The 17947-nt window shown below is 55.7% G+C and overlaps 1 protein-coding gene across 4 annotated transcripts in view; it reads left to right on the forward strand.

The window, feature by feature from the left end:
- The first annotated feature begins 1395 nt into the window (after nucleotides 1–1395).
- CNOT1 (CCR4-NOT transcription complex subunit 1) overlaps nucleotides 1396–17947 on the forward strand; it is a 61762-nt gene continuing 45210 nt past the window's right edge. For all 4 annotated transcript variants that reach the window (XM_077453672.1, XM_077453681.1, XM_077453689.1 and 1 more), the window contains exons 1-3: nucleotides 1396–1558; nucleotides 12072–12328; nucleotides 15256–15363. In XM_077453672.1, coding sequence (XP_077309798.1) covers nucleotides 12227–12328; nucleotides 15256–15363 — 210 coding nt within the window. In that variant the 5' untranslated portion in view covers nucleotides 1396–1558; nucleotides 12072–12226. The remainder of the gene's footprint in view (nucleotides 1559–12071; nucleotides 12329–15255; nucleotides 15364–17947) is intronic.

A 17947-nucleotide genomic window follows, 5' to 3' on the forward strand; every position in this document is an offset into this window, starting at 1 on the left:
AGGGAGGACTATGAGCCCTGATAAGGGGGGACTGCGAGCCCTGATGAAGGAGGACTGCGAGCCCCGATAAGGGGGGACTGTGAGCCACGATAAGGGGGGACTGCGAGTCCTGATAAGGGGGGACTGCGAGTCCCGATAAGGGGGGACTGCGAGCTCTGATAAGGGGGGACTGCGAGTCCCGATAAGGGGGGACTGCGAGCTCTGATAAGGGGGGACTGCGAGTCCTGATAAGGGGGGACTGCGAGCTCTGATAAGGAGGGACTGTGAGCTCTGATAAGGGGGGACTGTGAGCTCTGATAAGGGAGGACTGTGAGTCCTGACAAGGGAGGACTGTGAGCTCTGATAAGGGAGGACTGTGAGTCCTGACAAGGGGGGACTGTGAGCTCTGATAAGGGGGGACTGTGAGCTCTGATAAGGGTGGACTGTGAGCCCTGATGAAGGAGGACTGTGAGCCATGATGGGGGAGGACTGTGAGCCATGATGGAGGAGGACTGTGAGCCCTGATGGAGGAGGACTGTGAGCCCTGATGGTGGAGGACTGTGAGCCCTGATGGTGGAAGACTGTGAGCCCTGATGGAGGGGGACTGAGCCCCGATGGAGGAGGACTGTGAGTCCTGATGGGGGGGGGGGGGACTGTGAGCCCTGATGGAGGAGGACAGACACACTGTAGGTTGCTCTGATCTATATTAGGGATCAGTACTATGAAGGCGCCGTGTTATTCAGCCAGAAGAGGGGGGCGGGGAGTATCGAGGTCACGTGCTTCCCCCTTTTGGCAGCTGCACATTCCCTCACACTGAGCTGTTCCCATGTACAGAGAGTCCTGGTTGGTCAAAGGGTCATCACCGGGCTCCAGTTCCACCAATCGCAGCCCAGAAGGGACAAAGCAGCTCCTCCGACCCAGGTAACAGACTGTACCATCACCCACAGACGCCGGGGTGGTGGGACTGTACCACGTGATAGCAGATTGCCCATCCGCGCAGCGGACCATACCATTATTTGTGGGGAAGTAGACGGCCATTCTGAGGAAGGCGGCTGCAAAAAAAGTAGCCATGTATGTCCAAAGAAGAGACGTCACCACGGCTCTGTGGGTCGGGGTCACGGTGGTCGCTCCCCTCTCTCGCCTCCCCCTAGTACACAGTGGTACGGCTCAGAGGAAGTATGTGAAAATGCGCTGGTGGCTGCTGTTTGTGCAGCTATCCGATAGGTGGAGGGGGTGAGGGGCGGGGACATACTGTCGCCTATTCATTGGGTGATTTCTTAGTCATGGCTCAGGAGCGCGCCCGTCCTCGGCGTCCTTTCGTCACGTGTACGTATGCGGCCAGGGCTGCCCGCTAATTGGCCGATGCGGCTGCCCAGCGAGGTCGAGGGGCGGAGTCTGGGGGAAATAGGAGCGGGGAGGAGAAGGCCGCGGCGGGAGCGAGCGTGGGGCAGCGCCATTTTGTGCAAAAACAAACGGACAGCACCGGGAAGACGAGGAACGGGGGCGAGCGCAGAGACCGTCACCGATCAATTCTTGACATTCATCGGGGAGGGAGGAGGCTGCGGGGGGGCCGCTACAGGTGAGGACCGGGCCTTTCACACCACTCAGTCGGGGACCCCGACATTGCTGCTGTCACCTTCCAACGAGGGGCCCATTGTACACTGAATCGGGCCTGTCACTGAGCCGGGCCACCGAGGGAGGCATACAGACCCCGCCTGGACCCGGTGTTCCCTCACAGGGCCGATTTATGGGGGAGGGGGAAACAGATGGGGGCCAGTGAGTCCGGGAGGGGGGGAGGTGCTTTCTTCCGGGGAGGAGGGTTGGTAATGTGGCAGTGCGCCCCCTTTGGGGGGAGGGGAGTAGGTGCTCCTCTTCTGAGGGGGGCAGTGTTCCCCCCCCTTCTAAAGGGGTAGGGGAATAGGGGGGCAGTGCTCCACTTCTGGAGGGGGTCTCCCCTTCTGAGGGGGGCATTGCACCCCCCTTCTGGAGGGTGCTCCTCTTCTGATGGCGGGGGCAGTGCCCCTGCCTTCTGGAGGGTGCTCTTCTTCTGATGGCGGGGGCAGTGCCCCTGCCTTCTGGAGGGTGCTCTTCTTCTGATGGCGGGGGCAGTGCCCCCGCCTTCTGGAGGGTGCTCCCCTTCTGATGGCGGGGGTAGTGCTCCCCTCTGAGGGGTGCTAATGGGGACAGCCCTCCTCCCACTTCTGGAGGGTGCTCCTCTTCTGATGGCGGGGGCAGTGCTCCCCCCGTTCTGGAGGGTGCTCCTCTTCTGATGGTGGGGGCAGTGCTCCCTTCTGAAGGGCATAATGGGGAGGTGGCAGTGCTTCCCCTTCTGGGGGGGTGGTGCTACCCCTCTAAGGGGGGGGATAATTGGGGCAGTGCTCCTCCTTTGGGGAGGGGGGGCTGCTCCTCTTCTGATGGTGGGGACAATGCTCCCTTCTGGGGGTGCTCCTTTTTGAGGGGGGAGGATAGGGCCCCCCTTCTGATGGGGAGGATAGGGCCCCCCTTCTGATGGGGAGGATAGGGCCCCCCTTCTGATGGGGAGGATAGGGCCCCCCTTCTGATGGGGAGGATAGGGCCCCCCTTCTGATGGGGAGGATAGGGCCCCCCTTCTGATGGGGGGTAATGGGGGGGCAGTGCTCCCCCCCTTCTAGGGGAGTGGTCCCCTTCTGATTGGGGTGGGGGCCTGCTCCCTTCTGGGGGTGCTCCTTTTTGAGGGGGGAAATGGAGGAGCAGTGCTCCCCTTTTGAGGGGGAGGGGAATGTGAGCAGGGCTCGCTCTCTGTGGGGGCAGTGCTCCCTTCTGATGTGGGGGGGGGAGACGGTGCTCCCCTTCTGACGGGAAGGATAGTGCTCCCCTTTTGAGGGGGGGGGAAATGGGCGGCAGGTGCTCCCCCTTCTGAGGGGCGGTAATGGGGGCAGTGCTCCCCCTTCTAGGGGAGTTGTTCCGCTTCTGATGGGGGGTAATGGGGGCAGTGCTCCCCCTTCTAGGGGAGTTGTTCCGCTTCTGATGGGGGGGGGGGTAATGGGGGCAGTGCTCCCCTTCTGATGGGGGGGCGGCGGCGCACAGTGGTCCAATTCTGAGTGGGGTAATGGGGGGGCAGTACTCCCCTTGTGGGTATGACGGGGGCGAAGGTGCTCCTGTTACAGGGGGAATTGCTCCCCTTCGGGGGGGGTATTGGCGGCAGTGCTCCCTTTTGGGAGAGGGGACCAGAGGGAGCGGGGTGACGGGAGGAGGTGCTGCTCCCTTCGGGATAAGAGGTTCTCCATTTTGGGGTGATAGAGATGCCAACCCCCCCCCCCCCCCCCTTTTTTTTTTATACAGATGTCAAAGGGGCAGGAAGTAAGGGGTCCCTTCCCGGCTGGGTCACAGAGAACTTTACATTTTACAGTTCCATCTAAAGGGAATGGGGGGGGGGGGGGACACTTTGCTGAAGGTCATCTTTCCCCCTGGTAGGGCCATGGTCACTTTGCCCAACACCCTGGTTCTGGTAGGGTCATGGTCATCCCTGACCCCAGTATTGTGAAGTGCTGATTAGATGCTGTGATGTGCTGGAAGAAGGGTCGCTGGCCTTATCTTTAAATGTATTGAGTTGCCTTCCTTAAGGGTCAATGGATGGGCCTTCCTCTGCAGAACAGGGTGTGTTGGGGTCATGGGTCATGGCTGGCTGTGTGTGACTTGGGGGGGGGGGGTCATGGGTCAGTGCTGTGTGTCTTGGGGCTTGCTGTATGTGTGCGTGTATTGAGGTCAGAGCTCGATAAATTTATATATTATATCTCTCTCGGGCTCTGTGTTGCGGTCAGGGGTGGCTTTGTGCTGGTATTGCGAGTCTGTGTCAGGCTTGCTGTGTGTGTGTGTTGGTCAGGGGCTCGCTCTATGTGCTGGGGTTGTGGGCCGGGGCTGTGTGTTGGGGTCGCGGCTGTGTATGTGTGTCGGAGGCTTGCTATTTATGTGCTGGAGTCATGTGCATGTTGTGTTTGTGGGGCTCGCTCTGTATGTGTGCTGGCATCATGGGTTGGGTTTGGGGCTTGCTCTGATTGTGTTAGGGTTGTGGGTCGGGGCTGTGGACTGAGGCTAGCTATGTGTGTGTGGTGGGGCTCACTCTGTATGTGCTTGGGGTGTGTGTTGGGGTTGTGGGACATGGCGCTGTGTGTATGTTGGGACTTGCCCTGTGTGTGTTGGGGTCGTGACTGTGTGTGTCTCGTGTTGGTCGGGGATTGCTCTGTGTTATGGGGTCATGGGCTGCGGCTGGCTGTGTGTGCGAGTCATGGGTCGCAGCTGTGTGTGTGTGTTGGGGTTGTGGGCTGGCTGTGTGTTGATCAGGGCTCGCTCTGTAGGTGTTGTTGTGGGCCAGGGCTGGCTGTGTGCATTGGGGTTGTGGCTGGCTATGTGTATTTTGGGGTTAGTGCTCACTCTGTATGGAGTCGTGGGTTGCAGCTGGCTGTGTGTGTTGGGTTTGTGGTTTGCGGCTGTGTGCTGGTGTTGTGGGTTGCGACTGGCTGTGTGTTGGGAGTCACAGCTGGCTGCGTGTGTTGGGGTTGTGACTGACTGTGTGTGTGTATGTTTGCTAACGGCTGGCTGTGTGTGTTGGGATCATGGGTCGCAGCTGGTTGTGTGTTGGGGTCAGGACTTGCTCTGTGTGTGTTAGGGTCGTGGGTTGCAGCTGGAGTTGTTTGGGGTCAGGGTTGTGACTAGCTGTGTTGGGGTTCTTGACTGGGGCTGTGTGCATGTGCGCTGGGGTTGTGGGTCAGGGCCGTGTGCGCTGGGGTTGTGGGTCAGGGCCGTGTGCGCTGGGGTTGTGGGTCAGGGCCGTGTGCGCTGGGGTTGTGGGTCAGGGCCGTGTGCGCTGGGGTTGTGGGTCAGGGCCGGCTGTGTGTGTGTGTGTGCGCTGGGGTTGTGGGTCAGGGCGGGCTGTGTGTGTGTGTGTGCGCTGGGGTTGTGGGTCAGGGCTGGCTGTGTGTGTGTGCTGGGGTTGTGGGTCAGGGCTGGCTGTGTGTGTGTATGTGTGTGCTGGGGTTGTGGGTCAGGGCTGGCTGTGTGTGTGTATGTGTGTGCTGGGGTTGTGGGTCAGGGCTGGCTGTGTGTGTGCTGGGGTTGTGGGTCAGGGCTGTGTGTGTGTGTGTGTGTGCTGGGGTTGTGGGTCAGGGCTGGCTGTGTGTGCGCCCGCTGGGGTTGTGGGTCAGGGCTGGCTGTGTGTGCGCCCGCTGGGGTTGTGGGTCAGGGCTGGCTGTGTGTGCGCCCGCTGGGGTTGTGGGTCAGGGCTGGCTGTGTGTGCGCCCGCTGGGGTTGTGGGTCAGGGCTGGCTGTGTGTGCGCCCGCTGGGGTTGTGGGTCAGGGCTGGCTGTGTGTGCGCCCGCTGGGGTTGTGGGTCAGGGCTGGCTGTGTGTGCGCCCGCTGGGGTTGTGGGTCAGGGCTGGCTGTGTGTGCGCCCGCTGGGTTTGTGGGTCAGGGCTGGCTGTGTGTGCGCCCGCTGGGGTTGTGGGTCAGGGCTGGCTGTGTGTGCGCCCGCTGGGGTTGTGGGTCAGGGCTGGCTGTGTGTGCGCCCGCTGGGGTTGTGGGTCAGGGCTGGCTGTGTGTGCGCCCGCTGGGGTTGTGGGTCAGGGCTGGCTGTGTGTGCGCCCGCTGGGGTTGTGGGTCAGGGCTGGCTGTGCGCGCTGGGGTTGTGGGTCAGGGCTGGCTGTGCGCGCTGGGGTTGTGGGTCAGGGCTGGCTGTGCGCGCTGGGGTTGTGGGTCAGGGCTGGCTGTGCGCGCTGGGGTTGTGGGTCAGGGCTGGCTGTGCGCGCTGGGGTTGTGGGTCAGGGCTGGCTGTGCGCGCTGGGGTTGTGGGTCAGGGCTGGCTGTGCGCGCTGGGGTTGTGGGTCAGGGCTGTGTGTGTGTACGCGCGCTGGGGTTGTGGGTCAGGGCTGGCTGTGTGTGTGCTGGGGTTGTGGGTCAGGCGTGAGTGTGTGTGTGTGTACGCGCGCTGGGGTTGTGGGTCAGGGCTGGCTGTGTGTGTGTGTGTGCTGGGGTTGTGGGTCAGGGCTGGCTGTGTGTGTGTGTGTGTGCTGGGGTTGTGGGTCAGGGCTGGCTGTGTGTGTGCTGGGGTTGTGGGTCAGGGCTGGCTGTGTGTGTGTGTGTGTGCGCGCGCTGGGGTTGTGGGTCAGGGCTGGCTGTGTGTGTGTGTGCTGGGGTTGTGGGTCAGGGCTGGCTGTGTGTGTGTGTGCTGGAGTTGTGGGTCAGGGCTGGCTGTGTGTGTGTGTTGGGGTTGTGGGTCAGGGCTGGCTGTGTGTGTGTGTTGGGGTTGTGGGTCAGGGCTGGCTGTGTGTGTGTGTTGGGGTTGTGGGTCAGGGCTGGCTGTGTGTGTGTGTTGGGGTTGTGGGTCAGGGCTGGCTGTGCGCGCTGGGGTTGTGGGTCAGGGCTGGCTGTGCGCGCTGGGGTTGTGGGTCAGGGCTGGCTGTGCGCGCTGGGGTTGTGGGTCAGGGCTGGCTGTGTGTGTGCTGGGGTTGTGGGTCAGGGCTGTGTGTGTGTACGCGCGCTGGGGTTGTGGGTCAGGGCTGGCTGTGTGTGTGTTGGGGTTGTGGGTCAGGGCTGACTGTGTGTGTGCTGGGGTTGTGGGTCAGGAGTGAGTGTGTGTGTGTGTGTACGCGCGCTGGGGTTGTGGGTCAGGGCTGGCTGTGTGTGTGTGTGTGTGTGTGTGTGTGCTGGGGTTGTGGGTCAGGGCTGGCTGTGTGTGTGCTGGGGTTGTGGGTCAGGGCTGGCTGTGTGTGTGTGTGTGTGTGCTGGAGTTGTGGGTCAGGGCTGGCTGTGTGTGTGTGTGTGTGTGTGTGTGTGCTGGAGTTGTGGGTCAGGGCTGGCTGTGTGTGTGTGTTGGGGTTGTGGGTCAGGGCTGGCTGTGTGTGTGTGTGTTGGGGTTGTGGGTCAGGGCTGGCTGTGTGTGTGTGTTGGGGTTGTGGGTCAGGGCTGGCTGTGTGTGTGTGTTGGGGTTGTGGGTCAGGGCTGGCTGTGTGTGTGTGTTGGGGTTGTGGGTCAGGGCTGGCTGTGCGCGCTGGGGTTGTGGGTCAGGGCTGGCTGTGCGCGCTGGGGTTGTGGGTCAGGGCTGGCTGTGTGTGTGCTGGGGTTGTGGGTCAGGAGTGAGTGTGTGTGTGTGTACGCGCGCTGGGGTTGTGGGTCAGGGCTGGCTGTGTGTGTGTGTGTGCTGGGGTTGTGGGTCAGGGCTGGCTGTGTGTGTGTGTGTGTGCTGGGGTTGTGGGTCAGGGCTGGCTGTGTGTGTGTGTGCTGGGGTTGTGGGTCAGGGCTGGCTGTGTGTGTGTGTGCTGGAGTTGTGGGTCAGGGCTGGCTGTGTGTGTGTGTTGGGGTTGTGGGTCAGGGCTGGCTGTGTGTGTGCGTGCTGGGGTTGTGGGTCAGGGCTGGCTGTGTGTGTGCGTGCTGGGGTTGTGGGTCAGGGCTGGCTGTGTGTGTGCGTGCTGGGGTTGTGGGTCAGGGCTGGCTGTGTGTGTGTGCTGGGGTTGTGGGTCAGGGCTGGCTGTGTGTGTGTGTGCTGGGGTTGTGGGTCAGGGCTGTGTGTGTGTGTGTGTGTGTGTGTGCTGGGGTTGTGGGTCAGGGCTGGCTGTGTGTGTGTGTGTGTGTGTGTGTGCTGGGGTTGTGGGTCAGGGCTGGCTGTGTGTGTGTGTGTGCTGGGGTTGTGGGTCAGGGCTGGCTGTGTGTGTGTGTGCGCTGGGGTTGTGGGTCAGGGCTGGCTGTGTGTGTGTGTGTGCGCTGGGGTTGTGGGTCAGGGCTGGCTGTGTGTGTGTGTGCGCTGGGGTTGTGGGTCAGGGCTGGCTGTGTGTGTGTGTGTGTGTGCTGGGGTTGTGGGTCAGGGCTGGCTGTGTGTGTGTGTGTGTGCTGGGGTTGTGGGTCAGGGCTGGCTGTGTGTGTGCTGGGGTTGTGGGTCAGGGCTGGCTGTGTGTGTGCTGGGGTTGTGGGTCAGGGCTGGCTGTGTGTGTGTGTGTGCTGGGGTTGTGGGTCAGGGCTGGCTGTGTGTGTGCGTGCTGGGGTTGTGGGTCAGGGCTGGCTGTGTGTGTGTGCTGGGGTTGTGGGTCAGGGCTGGCTGTGTGTGTGTGTGTGTGCTGGGGTTGTGGGTCAGGGCTGTGTGTGTGTGTGTGTGTGTGTGTGTGTGTGCTGAGGTTGTGGGTCAGGGCTGGCTGTGTGTGTGTGTGTGCTGGGGTTGTGGGTCAGGGCTGGCTGTGTGTGTGTGTGTGTGCTGGGGTTGTGGGTCAGGGCTGGCTGTGTGTGTGTGTGTGTGTGCTGGGGTTGTGGGTCAGGGCTGGCTGTGTGTGTGTGTGTGCTGGGGTTGTGGGTCAGGGCTGGCTGTGTGTGTGTGTGTGTGCTGGGGTTGTGGGTCAGGGCTGGCTGTGTGTGTGTGTGTGTGTGCTGGGGTTGTGGGTCAGGGCTGGCTGTGTGTGTGTGTGTGTGCTGGGGTTGTGGGTCAGGGCTGGCTGTGTGCTGGGGTTGTGGGTCAGGGCTGGCTGTGTGTGCTGGGGTTGTGGGTCAGGGCTGGCTGTGTGTGCTGGGGTTGTGGGTCAGGGCTGGCTGTGTGTGCTGGGGTTGTGGGTCAGGGCTGGCTGTGTGTGCTGGGGTTGTGGGTCAGGGCTGGCTGTGTGTGCTGGGGTTGTGGGTCAGGGCTGGCTGTGTGTGCTGGGGTTGTGGGTCAGGGCTGGCTGTGTGTGCTGGGGTTGTGGGTCAGGGCTGGCTGTGTGTGCTGGGGTTGTGGGTCAGGGCTGGCTGTGTGTGCTGGGGTTGTGGGTCAGGGCTGGCTGTGTGTGCTGGGGTTGTGGGTCAGGGCTGGCTGTGTGTGCTGGGGTTGTGGGTCAGGGCTGGCTGTGTGTGCTGGGGTTGTGGGTCAGGGCTGGCTGTGTGTGCTGGGGTTGTGGGTCAGGGCTGGGTGTGTGCTGGGGTTGTGGGTCAGGGCTGGCTGTGTGTGTGCTGGGGTTGTGGGTCAGGGCTGGCTGTGTGTGTGTGTGTGTGCTGGGGTTGTGGGTCGGGGCTGGCTGTGTGTGTGTGTGTGTGCTGGGGTTGTGGGTCAGGGCTGGCTGTGTGTGTGTGTGTGTGTGTGTTGGGGTTGTGGGTCAGGGCTGGCTGTGTGTGTGTGTGTGCTGGGGTTGTGGGTCAGGGCTGGCTGTGTGTGTGTGTGTGCTGGGGTTGTGGGTCAGGGCTGGCTGTGTGTGTGTGTGTGCTGGGGTTGTGGGTCAGGGCTGGCTGTGTGTGTGTGTGTGCTGGGGTTGTGGGTCAGGGCTGGCTGTGTGTGTGTGTGTGCTGGGGTTGTGGGTCAGGGCTGGCTGTGTGTGTGTGTGTGCTGGGGTTGTGGGTCAGGGCTGGCTGTGTGTGTGTGTGTGCTGGGGTTGTGGGTCAGGGCTGGCTGTGTGTGTGTGTGTGCTGGGGTTGTGGGTCAGGGCTGGCTGTGTGTGTGTGTGTGTGCTGGGGTTGTGGGTCAGGGCTGGCTGTGTGTGTGTGTGTGTGCTGGGGTTGTGGGTCAGGGCTGGCTGTGTGTGTGTGTGCTGGGGTTGTGGGTCAGGGCTGGCTGTGTGTGTGTGTGTGTGTGCTGGGGTTGTGGGTCAGGGCTGGCTGTGTGTGTGTGTGTGTGTGTGTGTGTGTGTGTGTGTGCTGGGGTTGTGGGTCAGGGCTGGCTGTGTGTGCTGGGGTTGTGGGTCAGGGCTGGCTGTGTGTGCTGGGGTTGTGGGTCAGGGCTGGGTGTGTGCTGGGGTTGTGGGTCAGGGCTGGGTGTGTGTGTGTACACGCGCTGGGATTGTGGGTCAGGGCGGGCTGTGTGTGTGTGTGTGTGTGTGTGTGTGTGTGCTGGGGTTGTGGGTCAGGGCGAGCTGGCTGTGTGTGTGTGTGTGTGTGTGTGTGTGTGTGTGCGTGCTGGGGTTGTGGGTCAGGGCTGGCTGTGTGTGTGTGCGTGCTGGGGTTGTGGGTCAGGGCTGGCTGTGTGTGTGTGCGTGCTGGGGTTGTGGGTCAGGGCGGGCTGGCTGCCTGTATGTGTTGGGGTTGGGGGTCAGGGCTGGCTGTGTGTGCGGGTCAGGGCTGGCTGTGTGTGTGTGTGTGTGTGTGTGTGTGTGCGCGCCGGGGTTGTGGGTCAGGGCTGGCTGGCTGTGTGCGTGCCGGGGTTGTGGGTCAGGGCTGGCTGGCTGTGTGCGTGCCGGGGTTGTGGGTCAGGGCTGGCTGGCTGTGTGCGTGCCGGGGTTGTGGGTCAGGGCTGGCTGGCTGTGTGTGTGGGTCAGGGCTGGCTGTGTGTGTGTGTGTGCGCGCCAGGGTTGTGGGTCAGGGCTGGCTGTGTGCATGCCGGGGTTGTGGGTCAGGGCTGGTTGGCTGGCTGTGTGCGTGCCGGGGTTGTGCGTCAGGGCTGGCTGGCTGTGTGCGTGCCGGGGTTGTGCGTCAGGGCTGGCTGGCTGTGTGCGTGCTGGGGTTGTGGGTCAGGGCTGGCTGTGTGCGTGCTGGGGTTGTGGGTCAGGGCTGGCTGTGTGTGTGTGTGTGCCGGGGTTGTGGGTCAGGGCTGGCTGTGTGTGCGTGTTGGGGTTGTGGGTCAGGGCTGGCTGTGTGTGCGTGTTGGGGTTGTGGGTCAGGGCTGGCTGTGTGTGCGTGTTGGGGTTGTGGGTCAGGGCTGGCTGGCTATGTGTGTGTGCTGGGGTTGTGGGTCAGGGCTGGCTGGCTGTGCGCTGGGGTTTTGGGTCAGGGCTGGCTGACTGTGTGTGTGCGCTGAGGTTGTGGGTCAGGGCTGGCTGTGTGTGTGCGCTGGGGTTGTGGGTCAGGGCTGGCTGGCTGTGTGCGTGTTGGGGTTGTGGGTCAGGGCTGGCTGTGTGTGCGTGTTGGGGTTGTGGGTCAGGGCTGGCTGTGTGTGCGTGTTGGGGTTGTGGGTCAGGGCTGGCTGTGTGTGCGTGTTGGGGTTGTGGGTCAGGGCTGGCTGGCTGTGTGTGTGTGCGCTGGAGTTGTGGGTCAGGGCTGGCTGGCTGTGTGTGTGTGCTGGGGTTGTGGGTCAGGGCTGGCTGGCTGTGTGTGTGTGCACGCTGGGGTTGTGGGTCAGGGCTGGCTGGCTGTGTGTGTGTGTGCACGCTGGGGTTGTGGGTCAGGGCTGGCTGGCTGTGTGTGTGTGTGCACGCTGGGGTTGTGGGTCAGGGCTGGCTGGCTGTGTGTGTGTGTGCACGCTGGGGTTGTGGGTCAGGGCTGGCTGGCTGTGTGTGTGTGCGCTGGGGTTGTGGGTCAGGGCGGGCTGGCTGTGTGTGTGTGCGCTGGGGTTGTGGGTCAGGGCTGGCTGGCTGTGTGTGTGCGTGTTGGGGTTGTGGGTCAGGGCTGGCTGGCTGTGTGTGTGTGCTGGGGTTGTGGGTCAGGGCTGGCTGTATGTGTGTGTGTGTGTGTGTTGGGGTTGTGGGGGCTGGCCGTGTGTGTGTGTGTGTGTGTGTGTTGGGGTTGTGGGTCAGGGCTGGCTGGCTGTGTGTGTGTGTGTTGGGGTTGTGGGTGCTGGCTGTGTGTGTGTGTGTGTGTTGGGGTTGTGGGTGCTGGCTGTGTGTGTGTGTGTGTTGGGGTTGTGGCTCAGGGCTGGCTGTGTGTGTGTGTGTGTGTGTGTGTGTGTGTGTGTGTTGGGGCTGTGGGGTGGGGGGGTTCAGGGTTCACTCTGTATGTGTGCTGGAGTCATGGACTGGTCTCAGGGCTGGCTGTGTGTTGTGGCTCAGGGCTGCCTGTGTGTGTGTTGTGGTTGTGGCTCAGGGCTGGCTGTGTGTGTGTGTGTGTGTGTGTGTGTGTGTATTGGGGTTGTGGCTCCTGGCTGGCTGTGTGTGTTGGGGTTGTGGCTCAGGGCTGGCTGGCTGTGTGTGTTGGGGTCGTGATTTGCTGTGTGTGTGTGTGTGTGTGTGTGTGTGTGTGTGTGTGTGTGTGTGTGTGTGTGTTTTTAGATTAATGGGTGGAACTTGCTGTACTTGGGCCAGGTTTCAGAGCTGACTTTGCATGCTATAGATGACTAATATTAAATGGGTAAAGAACTGGGTCACTGCTCAGGCTGACTGGGTGTTCTGGAGATGGAGGTGTTATGCCCTTTGTTATATAATGACTGGTACTCACAATATTTTATACTTGTCTGTGTCTTGCAGGTGCCATGTTTCTGGCCGGTAGGACAGGCTGAAGATCCTGTTCACACAGCTCAGAAATTGGCTCATTTAAAGAAATTAACCTGTCTGCAGAGACCAAAGGGGAATAATGGTGATTTTGCGCCGGGCTCGGCCGCCTGCTTCCGCCCCAACCAGCAATGAATCTTGACTCGCTTTCGCTGGCCTTGTCTCAAATCAGCTACCTTGTGGACAACTTAACGAAGAAAAACTACCGGGCCAGCCAGCTGGAAATACAACATGTAAGCAAAGTGAACAGCCAGGCTGCTAATGTTACTTACTAAGAGCTGGTTCACGCTGGTCGGGCATGTGCTCTGACTTCCAGTGCACAAGTTGCATGATACGTCAAAATGAATTGTTCCCTATGAGTTGGGGCTCGAGTTGAGAGGTGAAATCGATTCAAATTTTCAGCAAATCAATTTTTATTTTGTTTTCTATTTTATTTTTTTTCACCAGCGCTGACACTGCGCCGGTACTGAGGAGCTGCGGGCAGGAGTTTTTAAATGAGGCCGAGGCTTCGGCCTAGTCCGGGAGGCCGGACGCCGCGGCCTCTCCAAAAAAAAAATTCTGCGCGCAGCTCCTCCAGGATCGGCACGGTGTCCATCAAAAAAAAATAAATAAAAATTTGAATCAAGGTGGGGTTTTTTTTTTATTTTTTTATTTTTTTTTTTTATTAGAAAATTGCCCAGCTCTACTATGAGTGCCGCCTTAACAAGTCTGACTTGTGTCAGTCCGACATTGAAAATCCCCTTTAAAGCCAAACATTACCCCTAATTAACTGGGGGGGTTACAGGTATCCTGTCCCCACTTTAGGGAGATTTATGCATGTGCTGTAGGGACCCGGCCAGGTTCGCTTATCGGCACCTGACCAGCTGATGTAAACGTTGGCTGCGGTCCTGACGTTGCCTAACTGCAGGACAGGTAGATGTCCTAATGTTAAGTCAGCAGATACAGTATTTTTAGCCGCTGACTTTTAATTTTATAATTTAAATTTTTAAAGGGGTGGGCGGAGCTCCTCTTTAAGCTGCCAAAAGTAGTGTTGTAAATTCCCTCCAGCATTGCTCTTGTTTCTTCTGGCTGCCATTCTGCTGAAGCCCGGAACAGCATTAAATCCTAAAGCGGAGCTAAACCCATCGATTTTTAATTGTAAAAAAAAAAAAATTACATTCCTGGAATGCTGGGATTGCTGTCAGGTTTGCTTGTGTCCTCAACTGTCAAACCATTAAATGGCTGTTGTCCATAACTGATCACATGTGCAGCACCATAGCAGTTGCAGATCAAACAAAAGCATCTACCTTGGCTGTTAAGAATAGGAGGGTTTAATTGTGCTTTAAGGCTGTCAGCACATTGGTTTCTACAGATTTGGCAGTGCCTAAAAATAGAGCAGCGAAGCATGTGGTGAGATAGTGTCGTATTGGTTTTTAAACCATATAGGCATCTAGCAGGACTTCGTTTTCTGACCAAAGTTCCACATTAAGCCCAAATTTGTGTCCTGTTGATAGGAGGTGCAACCAGCACTAAGCCCTGTCCCCTTTTTTTAAGCAGACTGCTTTACACCGCTGATTGTTCATAATGAAAAGTAGAAGTTTAATAGCAACCCCTGCCTATGGGAACAGGGACTGAAACAAAAAGCATTTTAAATTTAATATAATCACTTACTTGTGAACAATAAACTTTTATTAAAAAAAAATAAAAAATTCTGGAAATTTCTGAGGTCAGGTGACTAGAAGAACCTATAAGAAGAAATGAACGGTCGCCAGTTCAACGGCAGCACTTCAAGAAGCATCCCTCCCTATGTTGTGATCCTTGTTATGTGGCTGGTCCCTTCTGCTGTAGGGGGTAGTTGAGATAAATATTGTATGTATAAATAACGTGTGCAAAACAATTGGCTAGTAACATAATGGGGTTTAAAAAAAAAAAAAAAAAAAACTAAAATGAGCCCTTTATAGTACAAAAAGAGCAAATTGCTACTATAAATATTACTTTCACTGTTCTACAGTAAAAATAGTAAAAATTAACCCCTTATAGTAGCGCGTGTGTGTGTGTGTGTTTTTTTTTTTTTTTTTTTTTTTATATACCCCATTATCTTAGTAAATGTCTTAGACCTGGTTCACATCTGTGTTTATTGGTGCTTTTTGCAGAAATGCACTACAGTTCATTTACATGGTTTCCTATGGGACACGTTCACATCGGGGACTTTTTAATGCAAAATGGTGCTTTATTGGTTCAATATACTTCAATGGAGAAGCTGCAGAAAAGCATGTAATGCGTTTTTTGCAGCAATTTGTTTTTTAATGCAAATTGCAGTAAAATCACGTGCGCAAAAATCAAAACGCACAGCAGAAACAGATCAAAAGCAAACTGCATAGGTGTGTACCAAGCCTTATGCTGGCCACACAGATCAATTTTCAGATGAGACTATTCAGACGAAATGAATGAGAGAATTTTGTTTTGAAATTTTCACTTTTTTTAAATTTTATTTTTAAAATGAATTTAATTTTTGAACGAAAACCACATACACTGTCTGAAAATTCCTTTTGCCTAAGAAGTTTTCTACATAGTTTGAGCTTTGATGGTTGAACTATTGTTGTTTTGGTGTAAGTTTAGTAAATGGTTATAAGGGAAAAATGTTATTGTTAAATTGGTATTTATTATTATGCCAATAATAAAGGACCATGGCCATTTTTATCCATGCTTGCAGTCTGTTTGTTTTGTATTTATCATTCTTTACATTTGAATGTGAGTTTTCAGCCTCTGGTCCCATAGTAAAAGATAATGCAGCTCTGTGTAATCTATTTGGTGCTTGTACACATAAGTGGGCCAGGCCAGAGGATCACACAGCCCTGCATTGCTTTTACGTATAAACGGTATTGTTTAGCCTGTTTGTTCTACCGTACTAATAGACTATGCAATACTTTGGTTAATTATACCTTGGATACTTCTAATTTTGTCAAAGCAAAAATTTTGGAGACGGATATAAATGTCTGCTAACTAGCTAAAATTTCAATTAAAACATTGAAATGTAAACAGAATTGTTTAGACCAGTGCCATGGTGGGAAGGATCCTTTCCAAGCCCCATGCTATATACACATGGCCCCCCCCCCCCCCCAAAGGACTAAAAGGTTAGTCTAGTGAGACTTTAATAACTGACGTTTCTCTTTCTGTGTAGATTGTGAATCGGCACGGTCCGGAGGCAGACAGACACTTGTTACGCTGCCTATTCTCACATGTGGATTTCAGTGGCGATGGTAAAAGCAGCGGTAAAGATTTTCATCAGGTAAGAGCTCTTCAAGTGAATATTGTCCATTTTGATGTTAGATTTGTAGGATGTTTGTCTGCTGTGGATATTTGGAGGAGTAAGCCAGTTTTTGAGAAGTGAAGATGTCTTCACGTTTTACACCTGTACGCAGGACTGCACTGCTTCAGAAATTGGAAGTAAAGGTGTTTCAATAAGTACTGTTCTCAGGGCTTTTTTTCAGCAGGAACTAGGGGTTCCACCTCTGGCTCAGGTCTTCTGCTCCCTGCTCACCACTATTACTTGGTAACACTGAAGTCCAGCTTCTGAATTTAGAAGTGATAGCTTATCTCCCAGTAGCTCCCACAGGTCAGATCGCCTGCGCAGTTCTCACGGAGTGCCAGACAGGGACAAGGGAGATACAGAACAGCACCCTCTCCTGCACATGATGCAGCCATGGGCAGGACAGGGTGCATGGCAGGCTGCACCCTCTGTGGTCTCGCCCCCCACTCCCCGGTGACCAATTGATGCTCCTACTGCATGATCTCCCTTGCAAGTGACAATAGTATAGTATGCTGGGAGGTACTACAGCCAGATAGGTCTGTCAGCTTAACATTGCAACCAATTTAAGACATGACAGATGATGGAGCTTTTAAGGAGGGAGGGAGTTGTATGCAGAGGAAAGAGTTACTATTTGATGCCGTGTGTGTGTCAGGCATGGTTGAGTTGTAAGAAATTACACTTTTCTACAATGTAAAGTAGTGCTTGTATAACAGTGTAAATTTGATGTGCCCTCAAAATAACTCCACACACAGCCACTAATGTGTAAACTGCTGGCAACAAACATCCCTAAGTGAAAATGTCCAAATTGGGCCCAATTAGCCTTTTTCACTCCCCGGTGTCATGTAACTCATTAGTGGTACAAGCTCTCGGGTGTAAATGGGGAGCAAGTGTTTAAATTTGGTGTTCTCACTCTAGCTCATAGTGGTCACTGTTAGTTCAACATGGCACCTCATGGCAAAGAACTCTGAGGATCTGGAAAAAAAAATGTTGCTCTACATAAAGATGGCCTAGGCCAGTGATGGCGAACCTTGGCACCCCAGATGTTTTGGAACTACATTTCCCATGATCCTCACCTATACTGCAGAGTGCATGAGCATCATGGGAAATGTAGTTCCAAAACATCTGGGGTGCCAAGGTTCGCCATCACTGGCCTAGGCTATAAGAAGATTGCCAAGACCCTGAAACTGAGTTGCGGCATGGTGGCCAAGACCATACAGTGGTTTAACAGGACAGGTTCCACTCAGAACAGTCCTTGCCGTGGTCGAACAAAGAAGTTCAATGCACATGCTCAGTGTCATATTGAGAGGTTGTTTTGGGGAAATGGACGTATGAGTGCTGCCAGCAATGCTGCAGAGGTTGAAGGGATGGGGGAGTTGGTCAGCCTGTCAATGCTAAGACCATATGCTGCACACTGCATCAAATTGGTCTGCATGGCTGTTATCCAAGAAGGAAGCCTCTTCTAAAGATGATGCACAAGAGCCTGCATACAGTTTTTTGCTGAAGACCAATCAGACTAAGGACCTGGATTACTGGAACCATGTCCTGTGGTCTGAGACCACAATAAACTTATTTGGTTCAGATGGTGTCAAGTGTGTGTGTGGCTGCAACCAGGTGAGGAGTACAAAGACAAGTGTATCTTGCCTACAGTCAAGCATGGTGGTGGGAGTTTCATGGTCTGGGGCTGCGTGAGTGCTGCCATACTGAAGCAGAGCATGATTTCCCCCCCCCCTCCCTTCGGAGACTGGGCCACAGAGCAGTATTCCAACATGACAGTGACATACCCCACCCCCAACACAAAATGCCTCCAAGACGACCACTGCCTTTCTAAAGAAACTGAGGGTAAAGGTAGTGGACTGGCCAAGCATGTCTCCAGACCTAAACCCTATTGAGCATCTGTGGAGCAGCGCAAGGTCTCTAACTTCCACCAGCTCTGATGTCGCCATGGCGGAGTGGAAGAGGACACCAGTGGCAACCTGTGAAGCTCCGGTGAACTTCATGCTCAAGAGGGTTAAGGCAATGCTGGAAAATGGTGGTGGCCACACACAATATTGACACTTTGGGCCCAATTTGGACATTCACGTAGGGGTGTACTCACTTTTCTTGCCAGTGGTTTAGACCTGTTATAAAAGCTGTACACTCATTACTTTACACTGTAGAAAAGTGTAATTTTTCTTCAGTGTTGTCACATGAAGATAGAGACACACAAACACCTGTTATATCTCGCACTGCATCTGGAAAATATTCAGTGCTTCGCTTTTTCCACATCTTATGTTACAGCCAAAGTTATTCCAAAATGAATTGAATGAAAGTTCATTATTTTCCTAAAGATGCAATACCCCATAATCACAATGTGAAAGTTTGTTTGAAAACCTTGCAAATTTATTAAAAATCTAAAAAAAAAAATCACATTTACTTAAGTAGTCAGCTTTTGCCATGACGCTCAAAATTGAGTTCAGGTGCATCTTGCTTCCACTGATCATCCTTGAGATGGTCTCTACAACTTTGTTAAATTCTGTGATTGGACTTGATTTGGAAAGGCGCACACCTGTCTAAGAGCCCACAT

Source organism: Lithobates pipiens, unplaced genomic scaffold (genome assembly GCF_037356315.1).
Source record: "Lithobates pipiens isolate NorthernLeopardFrog02 unplaced genomic scaffold, aLitPip1_a1.2 Scaffold_10, whole genome shotgun sequence".
In the NCBI taxonomy this organism is placed as follows: Eukaryota; Metazoa; Chordata; class Amphibia; order Anura; family Ranidae; genus Lithobates; species Lithobates pipiens.